Source organism: Gymnodraco acuticeps, unplaced genomic scaffold (assembly GCF_902827175.1).
Source record: "Gymnodraco acuticeps unplaced genomic scaffold, fGymAcu1.1, whole genome shotgun sequence".
NCBI lineage: Eukaryota > Metazoa > Chordata > Actinopteri > Perciformes > Bathydraconidae > Gymnodraco > Gymnodraco acuticeps.
Window position 1 is genome coordinate 4,428,273 of NW_022990313.1, and position 18,884 is coordinate 4,447,156.

An 18,884-nucleotide genomic window follows, 5' to 3' on the forward strand; every position below is an offset into this window, starting at 1 on the left:
TTTACCCAAATTATTCTCATTTTAAGCTTATCCATAGTTTGCTAACATGAATAAATACAAATATAACTCTACAACATCCATGGGCGAGAAGGCAAGAGGAAAAATGGTGAAGTCACTCGCAGGTGAAGCATATAAATGTCGCAAATTGACAGATCTTTTTGGCAGCAGCGCTGCTACGAGCACTATCATCAGCAGTTTAGAACAAGTGCAAGATGATGAAGAGAATGATGATGAGGGCGCAAGTTCAGAACAGCCAGCCTCCTGCGTTCATGATGAGGGACAGAGAGTTGAGCTGGTGGAAGAACCAGCTCAACTGGCACATACAAGAGCATGGGCAAGAGCAAGAGGTGGGTGAGAAGTATCCCTTGAACTGCATTAATGCATCCTAATAAACAGCTGATTTCTAATAACTAGGCTAATTACAAATAGTACTGTATGTTTGTGTGTTTACGATGTCCCATGTGTTTAAGACATCTGAGGAGTGTCTGCCCTCTTTAGGTGAGAATTATCCCTTGAACTGCATAAATAGTAGGCTATTGTAATTTTTTGTTCTGATGCCACCGCCCCCCACCCCCCGAATGTGGCCGGTCTGGGTCAGATTCCAGGGCTGAATTTTAGTCCCAGTCCGCCCCTGTCCTCTGGGATAGAGTGAAGTTTAAGGATGCCAAAATTAAAAACGTGTAAAATTGATGACATCTTTTTAACAAAATACCTGATGGATGCACTTTAATGGTCACCTATCATGCTATTTTTAGGCAATAGCATAGGTCTCAGATATATAAAAAACATGTCTATGAAGTGTTTTGCTCAAAATACCATGATCAATACATGAGTCTAAATAACCAACATATCCCTCTATTTCACTTCCCGTTTCAAAAGTGCTGATTTTATGTATACAGCTTTAAAAAATAAAGAAATGTGTAAAAGAAAAGAAAGAAAAGGGGTTTGAGCTCATGCGGGACCCGGCAGCTACCGTCTAAACTAAATACTGCCGTGATGAAACGCCATATCATGGATTATCAAGGATTCTCTCTGAAACAGTTTGGAGCTCAAAGGATTTCTCTCTTGCCGGTGACAAGGTGAGTTCCTTTTTATTTCCTGCTTCTTCACACACGGAAGGTTTCTCATTTCCCCTCCTCGACTCCTCGAAACAGAGAGGATTATGGGACGCTGCAATGATCTGTTTGGTGTTTGGAGCCAAACCCTTCAGAGACATGTTCTGTATATATCTGAGACCTGTAATATATTGATGAAAAACAGTATAATAGGGGACATTTAAAACATAAGGACTTGACAGATTGAAGTAAACTTTAGCATGCACTAAGGAATATGAAATCACAGCAGGGTAACATTTCAAATTTCAGATGTTTTATTAGAAAAGACAGCAACTATTATCTTGGCCCTCAATTTCCACTCCATTATATAATCCCGCCCACACAAAAAGAAAACAGATCGTCCCCTAATTCAGTTCTACACGCTGCCTCACCGCTCTTTTCAAGAGTAGAGTCCAATGGAACACTATCAGGCAAGCCAGTAGCAGATGGTACACTGCACAGAGCACTTTGTGGCAGCAGGCATGACCGGGCCAGGCTCATCCTGCATTCCAGTATCTGTCTGAAGTAAACCCAGGCCTCATCCTCAATTGTTCCATTTCAAAACCAGATGATTGTGTTGCTAGTTTAGCCAGCAGATCTTTCAGACATGGTTTCAGTCAGAACGCTGAGTAAGGACGCAAATATAAAAAATAATAATTGGGGTTCTCACAAATCAAGGCTTTACATTCTTATTAAATGAGAAAAGAAAACCTAAGGTTGACCTCATCCACACACAGATTTGATTTATTTTCTGTCCTTCCCCCTTATCACTGCTTCACCAGCAGTTTAAAAATGTCAGATATGGATAAAACAAGACCCAACGTAGCAAGCCTCGTGTTGTTGAAGAAATAAGGGCAAATAGGATCATAATTCCAGATCTCCAACGTGACTAATGAATTATTATCACAGATGTGCATTGGTTTAGAACTCTTGAGAGTGAACCCAGGACAAGTGACACGTTTCTGACAGAACAAGGCTCATGTATTTAAAGTGTTTTATACAGTAACTTCCCACCTCCAGGTTGCTATGAGCGCACTTTTAAAAACAAGATGCTCCAACTGATGCAGAGCACAATATTACATTATAGACTGCATAGGGCTGTCCTCCGCTCAACTGGTACAAACATGAAATGATCAGAGCCATGGACAAGCTTCTTCAGAGGATGGAGCAGAACCACATGGAACCTACAAAACAGAACCTTCACTACCTCAGAATGTAAATCAACAGCTGTGTAAAAATAAACAGACTTTGATTTGGACAATTAAATTACAGACAGACATGGAGGAGCCTACATTGACATTTATCATTTCGCTAGAGGATTTTACTGCCAAAACACAGTAGAATAATATATTATAGTGAGAATGACTTCAGCTCGTCGCTCAAGGGTCCACCGTTGTCATGGAAACACTGACACACAAGTGAAAGATCTACTGCTGTCCCTCCTTCTTCTCGCCCTCTGAAGAGCCCGAGCTGCCGCTGCTGCCACCACTGCTGCTGCCGCCGCTACTGCCGCCGCTACTGCTGCTGCCACTGCCGCTGCTGCCGTCACGCTCTGCTGCCATCTGGAGGGGGGGGGGGAACCACAAACACTGTCACTCAAACTGCAAACACTTCATTTACAACTGATATTATAATCGTTCTCGCCAATAAGGTCAGTGAGAACCATGGCATTTGTTACTAAAATAAAGACAGCGTTTACTCTGTACTATTCCAAACATCTATTATGGAAAAATGTCAAATACAGTTTTCGTTAACAGCAACTGAATTGAAGTCTCATAAATGTGTGTATTGTGAATTAAAATCTAAAATCAAATAAAAAGGCAAACACATTTGTATAAATAGTTTTTTTTCCTGTGAAATCAAGAACTGATATAAAACTAATCAACATGACCAAAACAGGAACCAGAACCGTACCAACACCCAGGTAAGTGTTACATTGTAAGCTGCTTTTCTTTGTCTGGTGATAGTAAAAACAGGTCTAGATTAAAAGCACCCCAAAAATCGATCTTCAATAAGAGATATACCATTTGTTAGTTACTGCTCTCATTAGCAGGGACATTTAACAGTTTGAATCGAGTAGCAATTAAAACTACATTTTCCCAAACGGTATGAAAGTACAACGTTTTTTCCACAGGAATGAAATGACAGCTCTGCGCTGGGATATGTTTAGCACACATGTTCCTACCTTTTTGTAAGCCATCTCAAAGAGTTTGAGTGAGGCCTGCTGCAGGGTGGTGGCCGCCTGCTTGATGTTCTCTCCCGTTTCTGAGTCCTTGTTGGCCAGAAGGTCCCTGACCTTGGTGATTTCCTCCTTCAGCTTGGTGCACTGAGGACGGACGGAGAGGAAACAGGAATGAATAAAGATGGCTCGTGTGAAAAATACATGAGGGGTACATTACATTGTCTTTAGCTGAGGCTTTTATCCAAAGAGACTTACAATAAGTACATTCGACCAAGAAAATACAAACTTGAAGAAAACAGAATCATATAAGTACATCAGGTTTCATAGAGCCAAACATTTCAAGTGCTACTCAACTGGCTTTAGGTAAGCCAGTCCTTTATTAGTATATAAGTGCTTAGTTAGTATACAAGGGGGCTTAGCTAGTATACAAGGGGGCTTAGCTAGTATATAAGGGGGCTTAGTTAGTATATAAGGGGGCTTAGTTAGTATATAAGGGGGCTTAGTTAGTATATAAGTGCTTAGTTAGTATATAAGGGGGCTTAGCTAGTATATAAGGTATATAAGGGGGCTTAGTTAGTATATAAGGGGGCTTAGTTAGTATATAAGTGCTTAGTTAGTATATAAGGGGGCTTAGTTAGTATATAAGGGGGCTTAGTTAGTATATAAGGGGGCTTAGTTAGTATATAAGGGGGCTTAGCTAGTATATAAGGGGGCTTAGCTAGTATATAAGGGGGCTTAGCTAGTATATAAGGGGGCTTAGCTAGTATATAAGGGGGCTTAGTTAGTATATAAGGGGGCTTAGTTAGTATATAGGGGGCTTAGTTAGTATATAAGGGGGCTCAGTTAGTATATAAGGGGGCTCAGCTAGTATATAAGGGGGCTCAGTTAGTATATAAGGGGGCTCAGTTAGTATATAAGGGGGCTCAGTTAGTATATAAGGGGGCTCAGTTAGTATATAAGGGGGCTCAGTTAGTATATAAGGGGGCTCAGTTAGTATATAAGGGGGCTCAGTTAGTATATAAGGGGGCTCAGTTAGTATATAAGGGGGCTTAGCTAGTATATAAGGGGGGCTTAGTTAGTATATAAGGGGGCTTAGTTAGTATATAAGGGGGCTTAGACTAAGGGGGCTTAGTTAGTATATAAGGGGGCTTAGTAGTATATAAGGGCTTAGTTAGTATATAAGGGCTTAGTTAGTATATAAGGGCTTAGTTAGTATATAAGGGCTTAGTTAGTATATAAGGGGGCTAGTTAGTATATAAGGGCTCAGTTAGTATATAAGGGGCTTAGTTAGTATATAAGTGCTTAGTTAGTATATAAGGGGGCTTAGCTAGTATATAAGGGGCTTAGTTAGTTAGTATATAAGGGGGCTTAGCTAGTATATAAGGGGGCTTAGTTAGTATATAAGGGCTTAGTTAGTATATAAGGGCTTAGTTAGTATATAAGGGCTTAGTTAGTATATAAGGGCTTAGTTAGTATATAAGGGCTTAGTTAGTATATAAGGGCTTAGTTAGTATATAAGGGCTTAGTTAGTATATAAGGGCTTAGTTAGTATTATATAAGGGCTTAGTTAGTATATAAGGGCTTAGTTAGTATATAAGGGGGCTTAGTTAGTATATAAGGGCTTAGTTAGTATATAAGGGGGCTTAGCTAGTATATAAGGGGGCTTAGTTAGTATATAAGGGCTTAGTTAGTATATAAGGGGGCTTAGCTAGTATATAAGGGGGCTTAGCTAGTATATAAGGGCTTAGTTAGTATATAAGTGCGTTGATAGTAATTGTATTGCTCGAAGTGGAGTGGAAGGAGGTGAGTTTTGAGTCTTTAGGGTACACACTGGAGGATTAACCATCAGAATAATGATAATAATAAAAAGGCGGTACAAAAGGATAGTCCAGCAGAGAGTGTTACATGTTGGCAGGTTCTTCAGGATCATTATTCAGGGAGCTATATAAATGTTACCACCCATTTCCTCAATAATGATATCCATAAAGAAAGGTGAAGTACATCTGGAAATGTCTGTTATTTAGTATTATAGAGCAGATGCTACACTTTGTTTTCAGTGTCCTCAGAAATGCTGAGTTGTGTATTAGCTAGTTTGAACAACAAAGAGTAATGTTACCTCATCAGCAGGAAGCTGATCCTTGAACTCCTCCATCTTGGATTCTGTGTCGTGGACGATGCCCTCAGCCATGTTGACGGCCTCCACACGGTCCTGTCAACAACCAAATGAGAGTTAGAGCTAACAGATCTGTAAATGACCACAACTATGTAGAGAGATTCCAAATACTCTAACTGGAGGATTTCATGTAAGTAAACAAATGTCTAGAGTCTGACTATGGTCTAATGACAAACAATCATGGTGATTGAGCCTCTGATGAAAGTATTGCAATATTAATATATTTGCAGTACATGTAACAAAGAAAAGATGCTGTTAAAGAACCCTAGTATAGTAGTTTAAAATGTATATACACTTTAAACATTAGAATATAATACATATACTAGAGTTCTTTACATAGTGCATTGTATGATACCTGTGATATGATATATCATTATATATATATATATGATATCACAGGTATGATACCTGTGCTGATATATGCACAGTCTCCTGCCTGTAAGTGAGGGGGCAGAAATAAGGGACATTCTATGGAACTACTGAAACTCTGAGCCAAATCAACCTGGACTTGCGTCTTAAAAGCCACTTCAAAATAAATGGACTCATTGTTGTGGTGGTAATGCACTTCAGCGTTTCCGGTCTTTACCTTCCTCCTGCGGTCCTCCTCTGCGTACTTCTCAGCATTCTTGATCATGTTCTCGATGTCATCTTTACTGAGACCTCCTGATGACTGGATCACAACTGAGGAGAGAGCAGAGACGCTCAGCAAAGAGCCGCTCCACATTTACATCGGACCATTTCAACTAATAACACATTTAGCTCCCCAAATGCTCTTCTAAACCAAACTCATTAACGAACCTTTGGATTAACCAAATATTCACTGTTTGTTCATGCAGCTACATGAATGGATTGGTGCAAGAATGAGTCCTAGAACCCGGAAATGAGTCAGCATGTTACAACATCCGGTTCCATCGTCCTGACGTTTTTTGGCTAGATTCCCGAATTAAGATCTGTGGTCAACACAAGCTTGAGAGATTTTCAAGTTTTGTTCTACGATATAAATACGTAAGTAAATACCCAACAGGTGAATGTCTGAAGCTTCTAGAACGTCATAAAACAGTGGTTACTAGAAAACTGGGAGGGAGTTTCAGCAACAGCTCTAAATTGGTTTAGTACCTACTTAAAGGACAGAAAAACTTGTCATGCGGGGTTCCTCAAGGCTCCACATTTGCTTTTTAATATTTATATGCTACCTCTGGCTGAAATTATTAAAAAGAGCGATCTAAGTTATCACATCTATGCAGACGACACCCAGATTTATTTTAAAATCACACCGGGAGACTATTCTCCGATTAGAACATTGAGCACATCACTGACTGGATGACTCAGAACTTTCTCCAACTGAGCAAACAAAAAACTGAGATCATTGTTTTTGGAGCAAAGAAGGACCGATTAAAAGTAATCACAGAGCTTCAGTCGGCAGACTACAAAGTAACTCACAAAGCAAGAAATCTGGGTGTAGTGATGTACTCAGGCCTGAATTTCAACAGCCACATTACAACAGTCATTAGGTCTGCATACTACCACCTGAAGAATATATCGAGGATTAAAAAACTAATATCACAACAGGATTTAGAAAAGCTTGTCCATGCTTTTATCTTCAGTAGACTCGCCTACTGCAATAGTGTATTCACAGGGCTGACTAAAAAAATTCATCAGAAAGCTGCAGCTGATCCAGAACGCTGCTGCTCGAGTCCTCACTAACACTAAAAGAGTGGATCACATCAGTCCGGTTCTGAAGTCTCTACACTGGCTTCCAGTCGGCCAAAGAATAGATTTTAAAGTACTATTGCTAGTTTTTAAATCATTACATGGTTTAGGACCAAAGTATATTGTTGAACTCCTGCATAATTACGAGCCATCAAGGTGCCTCAGGTCTTCTGGGACGGGTCTGCTATCGGCTCCGACAGTAACAACAAAACATGGAGAGGCAGCATTCAGCTATTATGCCCCGACACTCTGGAACAAACTACCCAAATCATGCACGTCCGCAGAAACGCTTACTATTTTTAAATCCAGACTAAAAACATATCTCTTTGCCGCTGCTTTTAATTGAGCTGCTCATATTCGAACTACAGTATGCCTTTTAAACATGTATTGTATACCTGTGGTGTTTATTTGTATTATCTTTGTAATGCCTGCTGTAAGCACAGCCATAAGACCGGGATGTCGTTTGTTTATAGCCTAACGTTAGCTTTTTATTTCTGGCAATTGCATTTATGCTTCAAAAACAATCACAAAGTGGTGTTAATATGTGGAGTTCAGTATCATAAACATTACTATTTCTTTGTACATATTTTCTTCAACGTATGTTTATATCAAAATGTATTTTATGTAATATAGTGCAACTGTCATGAAACCAAATGATTGTTTGCCACAGATCCTCATTTCTTGATATTCCTAACACTTTTTGACGAGGGATCCTTGTGACGCTAACTTTCTGGTAGGCCTACAGAAATATGTCATCACTGCTCCACTCTATTCATATTCATTCTAACTGAAGACTTAGCAGTCAATTCTTAAGTTCAGCTCATTATGTGACACTCACTCTGCTGTTCGCGGCCCGTTCCCTTGTCCTTGGCGGAGACGTGGACGATGCCGTTGGCGTCGATGTCAAAGGTGACCTCCACCTGAGGAACACCGCGGGGGGCGGGTGGGAGTCCCACCAGAGTGAACTGACCCATCACCTTGTTGTCAGCAGCCATCTCTCGCTCCCCCTGACACACCTTGATCTCCACCTGAGTCTGACCGTCAGCTGCTGTGGAAAACACCTGGAGGGAGCAGTGAGATACATTAGGACATGTATACACTTTTTTTATATTTATTTATATATATATATATATATATATATATATATATATATATATATATATATATATATATATATATATATATATATATATATATATATAAAACACCTGCTAACAGCTTTTTTTAAATGGCAAAGAGGCAACAGCTCACTATAAAGCTGAAGCATCTGTCAGTACCTGGCTCTTCTTGGTGGGGATAGTGGTGTTCCTGTTGATGAGTTTGGTGAAGACACCGCCCAGGGTCTCGATACCCAGAGACAGTGGTGTCACATCCAGCAGCAGCACATCAGTGACATCACCGGCCAAAACACCACCCTGGATGGCTGCTCCGATGGCAACGGCCTCGTCGGGGTTGACTGATTTGCTGGGCGCACGGCCAAACAGATCCTGCACCGTCTGCTGAACCTGCAGGAGAAACAATGATGCATTCAGGTAAACTTCTGGCGAGTACGTTCGTCTTTGTTCCTTACAGAGCGCCATTTTTCTATGGGGAAAATCTCCTAAAATGGGTTATTTGCAAGCATGTAGGGAGCCTTTTATTTGTATTTGTTTGCATTACAAATGTTGAGAGGAAACAGATGACTTGTTTTGGTCTCCCTTAATTAACTTTGCTCTTTAATAACTCAAAAGTATTTCAACATTAGAATACTCAATATAATAATGGAAAGCTTCTGCACTAATTAGAAACAGTAGTGTTGTGGATGTAACCGCGTTGTACACGGTGTGTTTACCTTTGGCATGCGGCTCATGCCTCCCACCAGGAGCACCTCCCCGATGTCTCCCTTGGACACCTCAGCGTCCTGCATGGCCTTCTGACAGGGAGCCACTGTGCGTCGGATCAGGTCACCCACGATGCCTTCAAACTGAGAGCGGGTCAGCTTTATATTCAGATGTTTGGGGCCGGAGGCGTCCATGGTCAGGTAGGGCAGGTTGATGTCCGTCTGGAAGAGAGAATATCCAGCGTTTTAAATAAACAGGAAAACATTTTAATAAAAATAACTCACTAAAGGGGTCTTCTTGATATTTAATAACATATTAAATCAGTGAAGAATAAACCGCATGCCAAAATGTTTTTAGGTATAACTATGAATTTCTCATGGAGTGTATTTTGACTTGAGGCCTGTTGCATGAGGGACTATGAGGGTTATGTTACCTGCAGAGAAGAGGACAGCTCACACTTGGCCTTCTCAGCAGCCTCCCGGACTCTCTGCAGAGCCATGTTGTCTTTTGTCAGATCCACACCAGACTCTCTCTTGAACTCCTTGACAATGTGTCTGAGGAGGTGCTGGTCGAAGTCCTCTCCTCCAAGGAAGGTGTCTCCGTTGGTAGACTTCACCTCAAAAACCCCCTTCTGGATCTCCAGGACAGAGATATCAAACGTACCTCCACCCAGGTCATAGACGGCAATACTGGAAACGGAAAGGTCATTTCAATAACACGTCAAAAGCTGAAGAAATGACCGGACAGTGTTTCCTTATGCAGCACCATCACTTGTCCTTCAGTACCAGGCCCCTCTTGCGTCTTTATTATGATCCCCGTTAGCATGACTAATGGACGTTCTTTCGGGGGTCCACACACGCATACAATCTAAATACCCATTTACACACTAAAGCCACATACACAAAAACAGACATACAAACTTCTACTACGAATACAATAAATAGTCATTCATATGAAACATAAGTAAACTTTCCACTGAGAGGACCCTAAATTCTCATTTATCTACCCTTATTTTTCTAATTACATTCAAGAAAAATAAGTTATACATTCATTTCTACTTTTACCCTTCGATTGCTTTTTGAACAGTTCTTTGGTTTTCTCTTTAACAGGATCTGGCCCGTGAATGAATTCTCCACTCACACTTTATCCTCAGTTTTCTCCAGACCGTAGGCCAGCGCAGCGGCTGTGGGCTCGTTGATCACACGCAGGACGTTCAGACCAGCGATCTGACCCGCATCTTTGGTAGCCTAAAAAAAAACACAATAAAACATATTTGAGAATATTGTGTTTGCAAATATTTTGTCCACACTTTTAATGCAGCACCAGGGATACACAACATCTTTATTTGTCTGCCGCCCTCTCACATTGCAGTGTACATCCATGCGTGTCCTTCTTCGAAAACAATATTTTGTTTTCGTCAAAAACTCTAATTACACAACAAATATGAAAATCGTGTCAAATAAACCGCCAGACATTTGTTTTGATAAAGTTCAGAACAAATAGGGGATGGATGTCCAGTAGGTCTGCCGGCGGACGAGCGGCAGGCAGCATGCTTACACTTAAACTGTGATTTCTGAATTAGACCTTTTCTTTTACCGTCCTTTTTTCTGTAGAGGACGTAAAGAATTATTGTTGCCGTCAAAAAAATTACGGAAGTGACGTTAGCAACCTCATACTATATTTTTCTAGATAAACCCATGAGATGTCTGCTGTTATTTCTGAAAGATAATTGCTTATCGGATTGTTTTAGTGCTCACATTGATTTATGTATATATATTTATTATTATCAGTCAGACCAACTCCACTGACCAAATGGATTCAGACTGGTCCGTCAGAGCATCATGCTGAGTGTGTGTGAGCGTACCTGTCTTTGGGAGTCGTTGAAGTATGCTGGTACGGTGACCACAGCGTTCTTCACTTTGGTTCCCAGGAAGTTCTCTGCAACACAAATATAAAATCATTACTATAACCAATGCTCATGTATAGATAATAAAACATCAAAGAAACACGGGCACCGTTTGCTCATACCTGCAGTCTCCTTCATCTTCATCAGGACGAAGGCTCCAGCCTGGCTGGGGGAGTACAGTTTCCCATGAGCCTCCAGCCAGGCGTCACCGTTAGAAGCACGCACAATCTTGTAGGGGACGTTCTTCCTGTGAACAGAAAAAAGGCATATTTAACATCTTTAGGCTAATGAATCAGGTTTATTCATCTGTTTATCCGTTCAGTCATTTTGTCTTTAACCCTCTGGAGTCAAACGTTTGGCAACACTTCGGATTTTTCAAGAAAGACGGACAACTTGAAAAATCGCTCGCATTTTGTAAACGATGCCGCTTTAAAGTACACAAGTAGTACGAGGAACATAACGACGCACATAAAGAGGCGACATGGGGTTACCCTAACCCAACTTTTCTTTTTTCTCCGAAGGGGGGGCCTGACAGAAAAAGTTTGCGAACCACTGACCCAATATCACATATTGTCCTCAGGGACATTGTCCTTACACCCTGCTTACACCCTAAGGGAAACCATTCACGAGTGCAGGAGTAATGTAGAATGCCAAAGGTCACTCACATGTCGTTCTGCACCTCAGCGTCGTCATAGCGGCGTCCGATCAGTCTCTTGGTGGCGTACAGTGTGTTCTGAGGATTGGTGACTGACTGGCGTTTGGCGGGCATGCCCACCAGGCGCTCCCCCTCGCTTGTGAAGGCGATGACAGAAGGAGTTGTCCTAGCTCCCTCTGCGTTCTCCAACACCTGAGGGGAGGAGAAGTTCTTCAGTTCATTTACCCTGGCAGAGGCATTATTCCCTTGCATGGCGTACCCAAGTCTTCCGTTAAACTGCTGTAATGTATATGCATAATAGTTTCTCTTAGAGCTTTCTGATGATAAACAATTATTTATCTTAAATCAATTAAATTATTTTGCAAAATGATACATTTTTCAATGATAATAAACTGTAACCGTATCAGAATTGAGTTAATAAAAATGGAGATGTCAGAACTTGTTGAAAAGTAATTCTCCAAACACCCATGTTTGCCAAAAATAAACTTCCCTAAGCAAATATATGAGCTCTGCAATTGAGTGACACTGCAGAGTTCAGACAGCAAACTATCTTAAAAGAATGACACTTTAATAAACAAACATGGTGGCATCGTTCAAGGTGCCAACAAGGTATATTTCAACTTAAGTAAAAACTGGTGGTTCCAAACTTGGAGAATATACCGAGTCGGGGCAAGATAGGAGACTGACATAGAGAAAAACAGTGACTGGCGCTGCGTTAGAGAATCCCCGGCTCTGATTGGTTGTATTCCTGCCCTGCTAAATCTCTGAAGTGCCATTAGCACTGAGGGAAAGGCAGGTTATCCGTCTCATGCTCTTCTGTCAGATCATATACATCCCGGGCCCCGAGTGCAATTGAAATGTGTTTGTAGCAGACTTCGTGACATCTGCAAATGTCTTCCGAATAATGTATATGATATGGTGTGGTGATTTACACCTCTTATCAACGCTTTAAAATAATGTACATCAAGAAGAAACTAACATGTCAGACTAAGTTTTGTATCTCAAGCTTACAAATGTTTTTGATGTGGTGTTGGTATTAACTTTGTGGAAAAAGCTTGAACATGCTTCCCTGCTCACAAAGCATGCCGCGTGGAAAACTGATTCAAAATGGGTTGGTTTTTTTCCCCAAGCTAAAATATGTTGTCACAACATTAACAAAGATGTGTATTAGTATGTTAGAAAATGGTATGGGAGCAAACTATAACCAAGAAATTGGTTATCAATAATCAGGGATGCAAACTCATCAGGTATGAAAAAGGTGACAAGGACCCGAGCACCCCCCCGGAATATCAGCATTAAAATGAGGAATAACAGGATGTTAGCAGTCAGAGCAACTAAAGCAGCAGGTAATAATAACAGAAACGCCAAAGAGTTACATCTAATAGAAATATATAAAAGCATTTATTTTAATTGTGTAGCAGTCGGTTTATAATTCTGGCAGCACTGTTGAGCATTTTGAAAATGTATTTTCATGCCTCTGTGCAAGGCTTAGTCTTTCTATTATCCCCTCCAGAAAAACGCGATTCTGCGATCGCAGAATTTACCGCATAATCAGCAAAATGGCGCAGATTTTTAAAAGGCCGCATATTTATCAAAAGGCCGCATAATCCCCGCATTTTTCCACACAAAGTTGAGGGAAAAAAAGTTAACTCGTCTTGACGTGTAGTGATGATGATGATGACGCGACGTCACACGAGAGAGAAAACACCAAAATGAAAAAATCTAATCCATCTCATTTACCGACGAACATTTCTGCTAAAGACCGGGCAAAGCAGTGCCCCGATGTCTTACACGAAAGTGGGGGGAAACTAGGGCTGTGCAATTAATCGTATTTTAATCGCGATTACGGTTTGCGACGATTAGGAAAACAGCATAATTGACAAAATACGATTATTTTGCTGGGTGCGCTTTCGCCCCTCCCTAAAAGCCCACTCGGCCACGTGGGAGTGACATGTGTTGTGAGTGTTCAGCGCGAGCGAAGATGTCAGAACAAGAGCAGCAACTAGTTAAAAAGAAGGGTCGCGGGGAGATTCCCAGTCGATCGCGAGATGTGTCTAAAAATAGAACAATATTCTGTTTTATCGTTAATGTCCTGTAACATAATGTTCCCGTGCCAGAATAATGCACTTGAACGCATCAAAGCTTTGTGATTGGCCGGCCTCACCCCATGTGTCCGGGCGTGGCTTTGAGCAGTGCACTAGTTCGCTGACTTTGTCCGTGTCAACAGCATGGATGGTCAACAGGAGTGACAGTCCGCACACACACAAGACCGCAATTATGGCAGAAGCAAAAAAGCCCAAAATATATAATTTTCACTCCGAGTGGGAGGATCATTATTTTTGTATCTATTCCAATTCAAAGTCCATCTGTCTCATCTGCAATGCGAGCGTGGCTTTATCGAAGAAGGGTAATTTAGGAGCGGCATTTCAAAACTGCACAAACGCTACGAGACGGAATTCCCTCCTAATTCTGTCCTACGCTCCAAAAGGGGAGGGGCCTGAAAGCACAGCTAAATGCACAGCAGTCCATTTCCACCAGGCCCAACAACAAGAGCAAGGCTGCTACCAGAGCATCTTATCGTGTCAGTCACGTTCTTGAGAAACACATGAAGTCTTTCAACGACGGCGAAGTTATGAAAGAAGCATTCCTGGAGGCTGCGACGCGCTTTTGTGGGACAGTAAAAATAACAGCAGCATTTCAACAGGTTTTTGATATAATAAAAACTCAATTTGGATACCGTTATTAATCAGCTGTAAGTTTTTGTTTGTTTGAATTTATTCATGATAATTATTGTACAAAATGGTATAAGAATGCAAACATTCAGATCTGTTCTGTTTAAATTGATTATAGTCTATCAGTTCAGAAACTATTGTTGCTTGCATCCTATTTTAAAGGCATTTCTTTTTATACTCTAATAAAATGCAACAAAAAATGGGTTTGATTCTATTAATGTTGTCTTTTTTATTGCACTGTTGCTGCAGCAGATTACTGTGTAGCTTCAGATCTGAGTTGTCTTATTAGTAAGCCTCATTTATACTTTTGTAGCAACACTGTTTTTATATAATGGCAAAGAAAGGGTTCAGAGTCTTTTCTTTTTGTCCTGTGTCATATGTGGCAGCACTGCCACAAGTTCCTCTTCAGAGAGGGTCTTCAGTACAGGTGGCAATATCGTCACCTGCCTGCGCTCATCTCTGAAACCAGACCATGTAAACAGGCTGGTGTTTCTTGCGAACAATCTTTAAGAGATGAAATGAGCAGCCCTACCAGCATTTGCCATGGTGGCCAAAACATTTGTATTTGGTCTTAAATTGTAGTTCAACATTTATTTCCTGTTACTTCTGGACCATGACGGTTGGCCAGCCTTCAACGTTTAACTGAGTGGAATATGTTGAATATGTTTTACCAACATGTTGGCTATATGTTAAGGAGTTTTCAGTAGGTTGTGACAGTGGACTGCAACATGTTTGATTTCATTTATTTGGGTCTAATTTATTTTTATTTATCATATTAATATATGTTTAGTATGGTTTTGGAAGAGCGCTCCAACATATTTATTGATCTTGTTTATTGGTAAAATATTATTTGTTTTAAAGTTCAATAAATGGTCAATGAATAATCGTCAAAATAATCGTGATATCAATTATTGACCAAATAATCGTGATTATGATTTTTGCCATAATCGCACAGCCCTAGGGGAAACTATTCTGCACCCCGTGCAACTGTGTGTTGGAGTATAAGAGAAAATCCACAGTGACGACCCACTTTGATTCATTCAAACATGCTTTCTGCTGCTGCGGAGAAGAAAGCCAAACAACTGTCGTTCACCGAGGCATCAACCTCCAAAACCCTTTCGAGGGCTACAAGAAACGAGGTGAGAAGCCTACAAGATTGAAGCTGGTCAGATAACGAACGAGTAAATGAAAACAGAATGAGGCGGAGAAGTGTGTGTGTGTGTGAGTGTGTGAGAGAGTGTGATTAAAATAGCCCAATTGCTTTTACAATAAATAAACATGTAATGTGTTAAATTGAATAGTAAAGGGGTTTAACGTTAGTGGCAGGTTGTGTGTGAGAGAGAATAAATAAATAAGACATCCCAATATTTATTTTTTCCGCATATTTCACAACTTCCCGCAATTTCACCGCATAAAATCACATAAAACCCTGTTTGATCGCATAATCAAGGATTTTAGCCCGCATTTTTCTGGAGGGTATATTCTATCCGTATAGCCACTGGTGTAAAGTAACTAAGTTCATAAACTCAAGTACTATACTTGGGTACAATTTTGAGATACTTGTACTTTATTTAAGTATTTCAATGTCTTGCTACTTTGTTCTTCTGCTCCTCTACAGTTCAGAGGTAAAAGGTGTACTTTTACTCCACTACATGTATTAATACCTTTACAGATTTGGATGAATGATGTGAAATATAATCAAGTGTTAAAGGTCCCACGTCATGCTTGTCTGGTTATTACCCGTCCCCTTGTGTGTTATGTAGCTTGTTCTGCATGTAAACGGTCAGCAGAGTCACAAACCCTCAAAGTGCACCCTGTAGCGAGTAAAACTCTAACACAGAGAAGACCCGTCTGTGCTGCCCCAGATCGCCTCGTTGGACATTTCTCTTTTTCCATTTGCTTCTTCCTGGTCACAGTGACGTAACCATGCCCAGGTCCAAGTGGACCAATCCCAGAACCCCCCCCCAATTCCCCATAAATAATCCTGTCCCAAGTCATGTTGATTAAGAATATGTGTGTGTGTGTGTGTGACCACCTAAATGTGAAGGCCAGAGATTCTGAACTACACCGAGTTCACGTAAACACAAATGTAATAAACCCAGCTATTTCAAAAGCACAATTGTAACATAATTAAGGTCACAAAGTCGACATACTTTACTGTCCATGACAGTTGTGTGTTCAGTGAAGTTCATTCTCACCTTTGCCTGTTTCCCATCCATGACGGCGACACATGAGTTAGTGGTTCCCAGGTCAATGCCAATGACGGAGCCTTTGACCGCCTCTGACCTGCAACACAGAACATATACACAGTTGTTATTATTAGTAGGGATGACCAAGAACCACCAAGAACTGAGTACTTGTGAAAAACTCTTAATCTCAATAATCCATTAGTGGATTGGAACACATGTAAAGTATTTTTGATTATGTAAATAAATGACGCTTTGACTTTACGATCAGCACCAATTTATCAACTACATCTTTACAGTACACCAAGATATTATAGGTTTTGTGCTGATGTTACTCACGCATAGTCTCTTCTGGACAGAGCCCTGAGAGCATCGGGTTGGAAGCCGCTCCAGGAAGCCTGTTTAGAAACAGCAAAACAGATACAAACACATGTTAATTAGAGATCATTTAAAAAGTACACATCCATGGTTACAAATAAGTAGCAGCATTGCATAACAGTAATGAAGTAGAAACAAGTAACATTTAAGAAAGTGCCATGTAATAGTCCTAAAGTAGCAGCCATGATTATCACAATAGTAAATATTATGCATTTTACAACTGCACATGTTAAGTGGTATTGTACAACAGGGTTGTTATACAATTATGATACTCCAGTCACAAAGAAGTATGCCACAAATGACATGATATTACAATAAATGATGTTTGATTTAGACATTTCTCAGAGTAGACCACGAACAACTGTAAGCTTAAGGGATTTCATTCGAACAGGACAGACATGACATTAACCTTTAAATCTGTGGGTGATCAAATGCATAAGGAAGGTGACACTGTGCTAGAAGTCGATTAGCTCACGTACAACATAACAGCCTTTAATATGTTGATAAGCAGACGATCAAAGGCTTCTGAATGTATTAAACTTAGGAACAACATGTAACAAATGTTGCACCATGTTAGGGGGTGGGGATGCACTCATTGAAGGTCACATTAATCGTGAGCCATTCTCTTACAACACGCATGCTTAACTTAAATCTAGTAAATTAGATACTAATTCAGTCATTACTTACATCTAATAAATGACACACATACAGAAATAATTGTAACTCTTTGTAGATTGTAGTTTCAACACATGACAGGTACTGCATACGGTTACCTTAGCTCCAAACATCTGGTGTCCCTAACGCATTGTTAGCAAGTATGCACAAACTCTTAATACCGTGATTATTAAAAGGAGAGGAATAACACCGAGCCAATGTTAGCTAACTAACGCCACAAGTGACATATTGGTAGTCACGATGAGGTAAGCTAGCTCCAAGCTAACACATTTAGCATGCTAAGCTAGCCGGCAGATTGTCAAATCTTATACATACACTCGTCACTGATATTAACAACTGTTTAACCTAAAATACATTATTTTGCAACCCACCTTCTTCACCAAAGAGGAGACATTTGTTGTGGAGTTCTTTTTCGGGAGAGACCTTGAAACTATTTGGGCGACACTCAACATTTTGACAACTCGGCTAACAAGCTAATGTAAAAATAAATGCCAACGTAATAAAACGTCTAGTGTAGAAAGGAGCTCCCTGAAATGTTGAAAAGCGAAGAAAAACAAAAAGATGTCTACTCTCCGGGGTTCTTTTCCAGGGGTAGCCGCTTAGAGGGTTCGAGCTCGAGCTAAGGTCCAACACAAGAGCAACTGCGAAGCTTTTCTAGAATTATCCAACACATGTTGCACCAGCACCGCTGAAGGACCCCGAATCGGGCTTCACATTTACTGCCTGAGTGATATTAATGGTTTAAGCAACATTATATAATTCTTTATAACATGTAAGTACATTTTTTATTCTTTATATTATATGCATACGAAATTAGAAAAATGCTTGATACTCAATCGTAGCACATTTCTGCTATTTTTGCCTCTTTTTGATCAGTAACAGAAAAGGGCACACATGCGTAGTGGCCATGTGAAGGTCATGATGTAACCATGGATGTAATGTAGATGGGTGTGCGGGGACACCGGTGTCACATGTGTTGCATCAGTGAGTGATGCTGAATGAACTTACGTGTAATGGGTACAATACAATACAATTTGTGTCAGTGGTGTAACACGTTAACGATATACAACTCATTATTATGCATATATTTTTGAGAGGGAGACAATAAGACGTATAGTACAAGAATGAGGTCTAAACCCAAAAGCAGAGGACAGGACTTCAGGATAATCAGAAGGGGGTTGATCATATTATAATATTATATTGATTATAAAGGCAGGACTTGGAAATAGGATGCGATTTATAAATACGTTGTTTTAAAAATGATTACTTTGTTTTAGATAACATAATGCTATGATAGGCCTTCTACACACTCCAATACAGTTGGTGGCAGAATAGAATAATAAGACTTACCTGCTGCGTGTCTCAATTATGTA

The 18,884-nt window shown here is 40.3% G+C and overlaps 1 protein-coding gene across 1 annotated transcript; it reads right to left on the reverse strand.

Annotated features, from left to right (window-relative positions):
• Positions 1–1,346: 1,346 nt before the first annotated feature.
• Positions 1,347–18,188, reverse strand: hspa9 (heat shock protein 9). Its single transcript, XM_034222855.1, has 15 exons — positions 17,883–18,188; positions 16,798–16,856; positions 16,471–16,558; positions 11,551–11,732; positions 11,008–11,132; positions 10,844–10,917; positions 10,120–10,226; positions 9,413–9,668; positions 8,991–9,200; positions 8,437–8,664; positions 7,998–8,220; positions 6,036–6,130; positions 5,393–5,485; positions 3,280–3,420; positions 1,347–2,656 (listed from the first exon to the last, which is right to left on the reverse strand). Exons 1-15 carry the CDS (start codon positions 17,961–17,963, stop codon positions 2,522–2,524), a joined length of 2,097 nt encoding a protein of 698 aa, XP_034078746.1. The 5' UTR covers positions 17,964–18,188; the 3' UTR covers positions 1,347–2,521.
• Positions 18,189–18,884: the final 696 nt, after the last annotated feature.

What these genes read in the sequence shown, in the direction of transcription:
- hspa9 (XM_034222855.1), bottom strand. Translation starts at nt 17,963, where the DNA reads ATGTTGAGTGTCGCCCAAATAGTTTCAAGGTCTCTCCCGAAAAAGAAC. An exon ending in CTGTCCAGAAGAGACTATGC is followed by an intron (nt 16,559 to 16,797) that starts GTGAGTAACATC and finishes TCTGTGTTGCAG; the next exon opens with GTCAGAGGCGGTCAAAGGCT. An exon ending in ATCAGCTTCCTGCTGATGAG is followed by an intron (nt 3,421 to 5,392) that starts GTAACATTACTC and finishes GTCCGTCCTCAG; the next exon opens with TGCACCAAGCTGAAGGAGGA.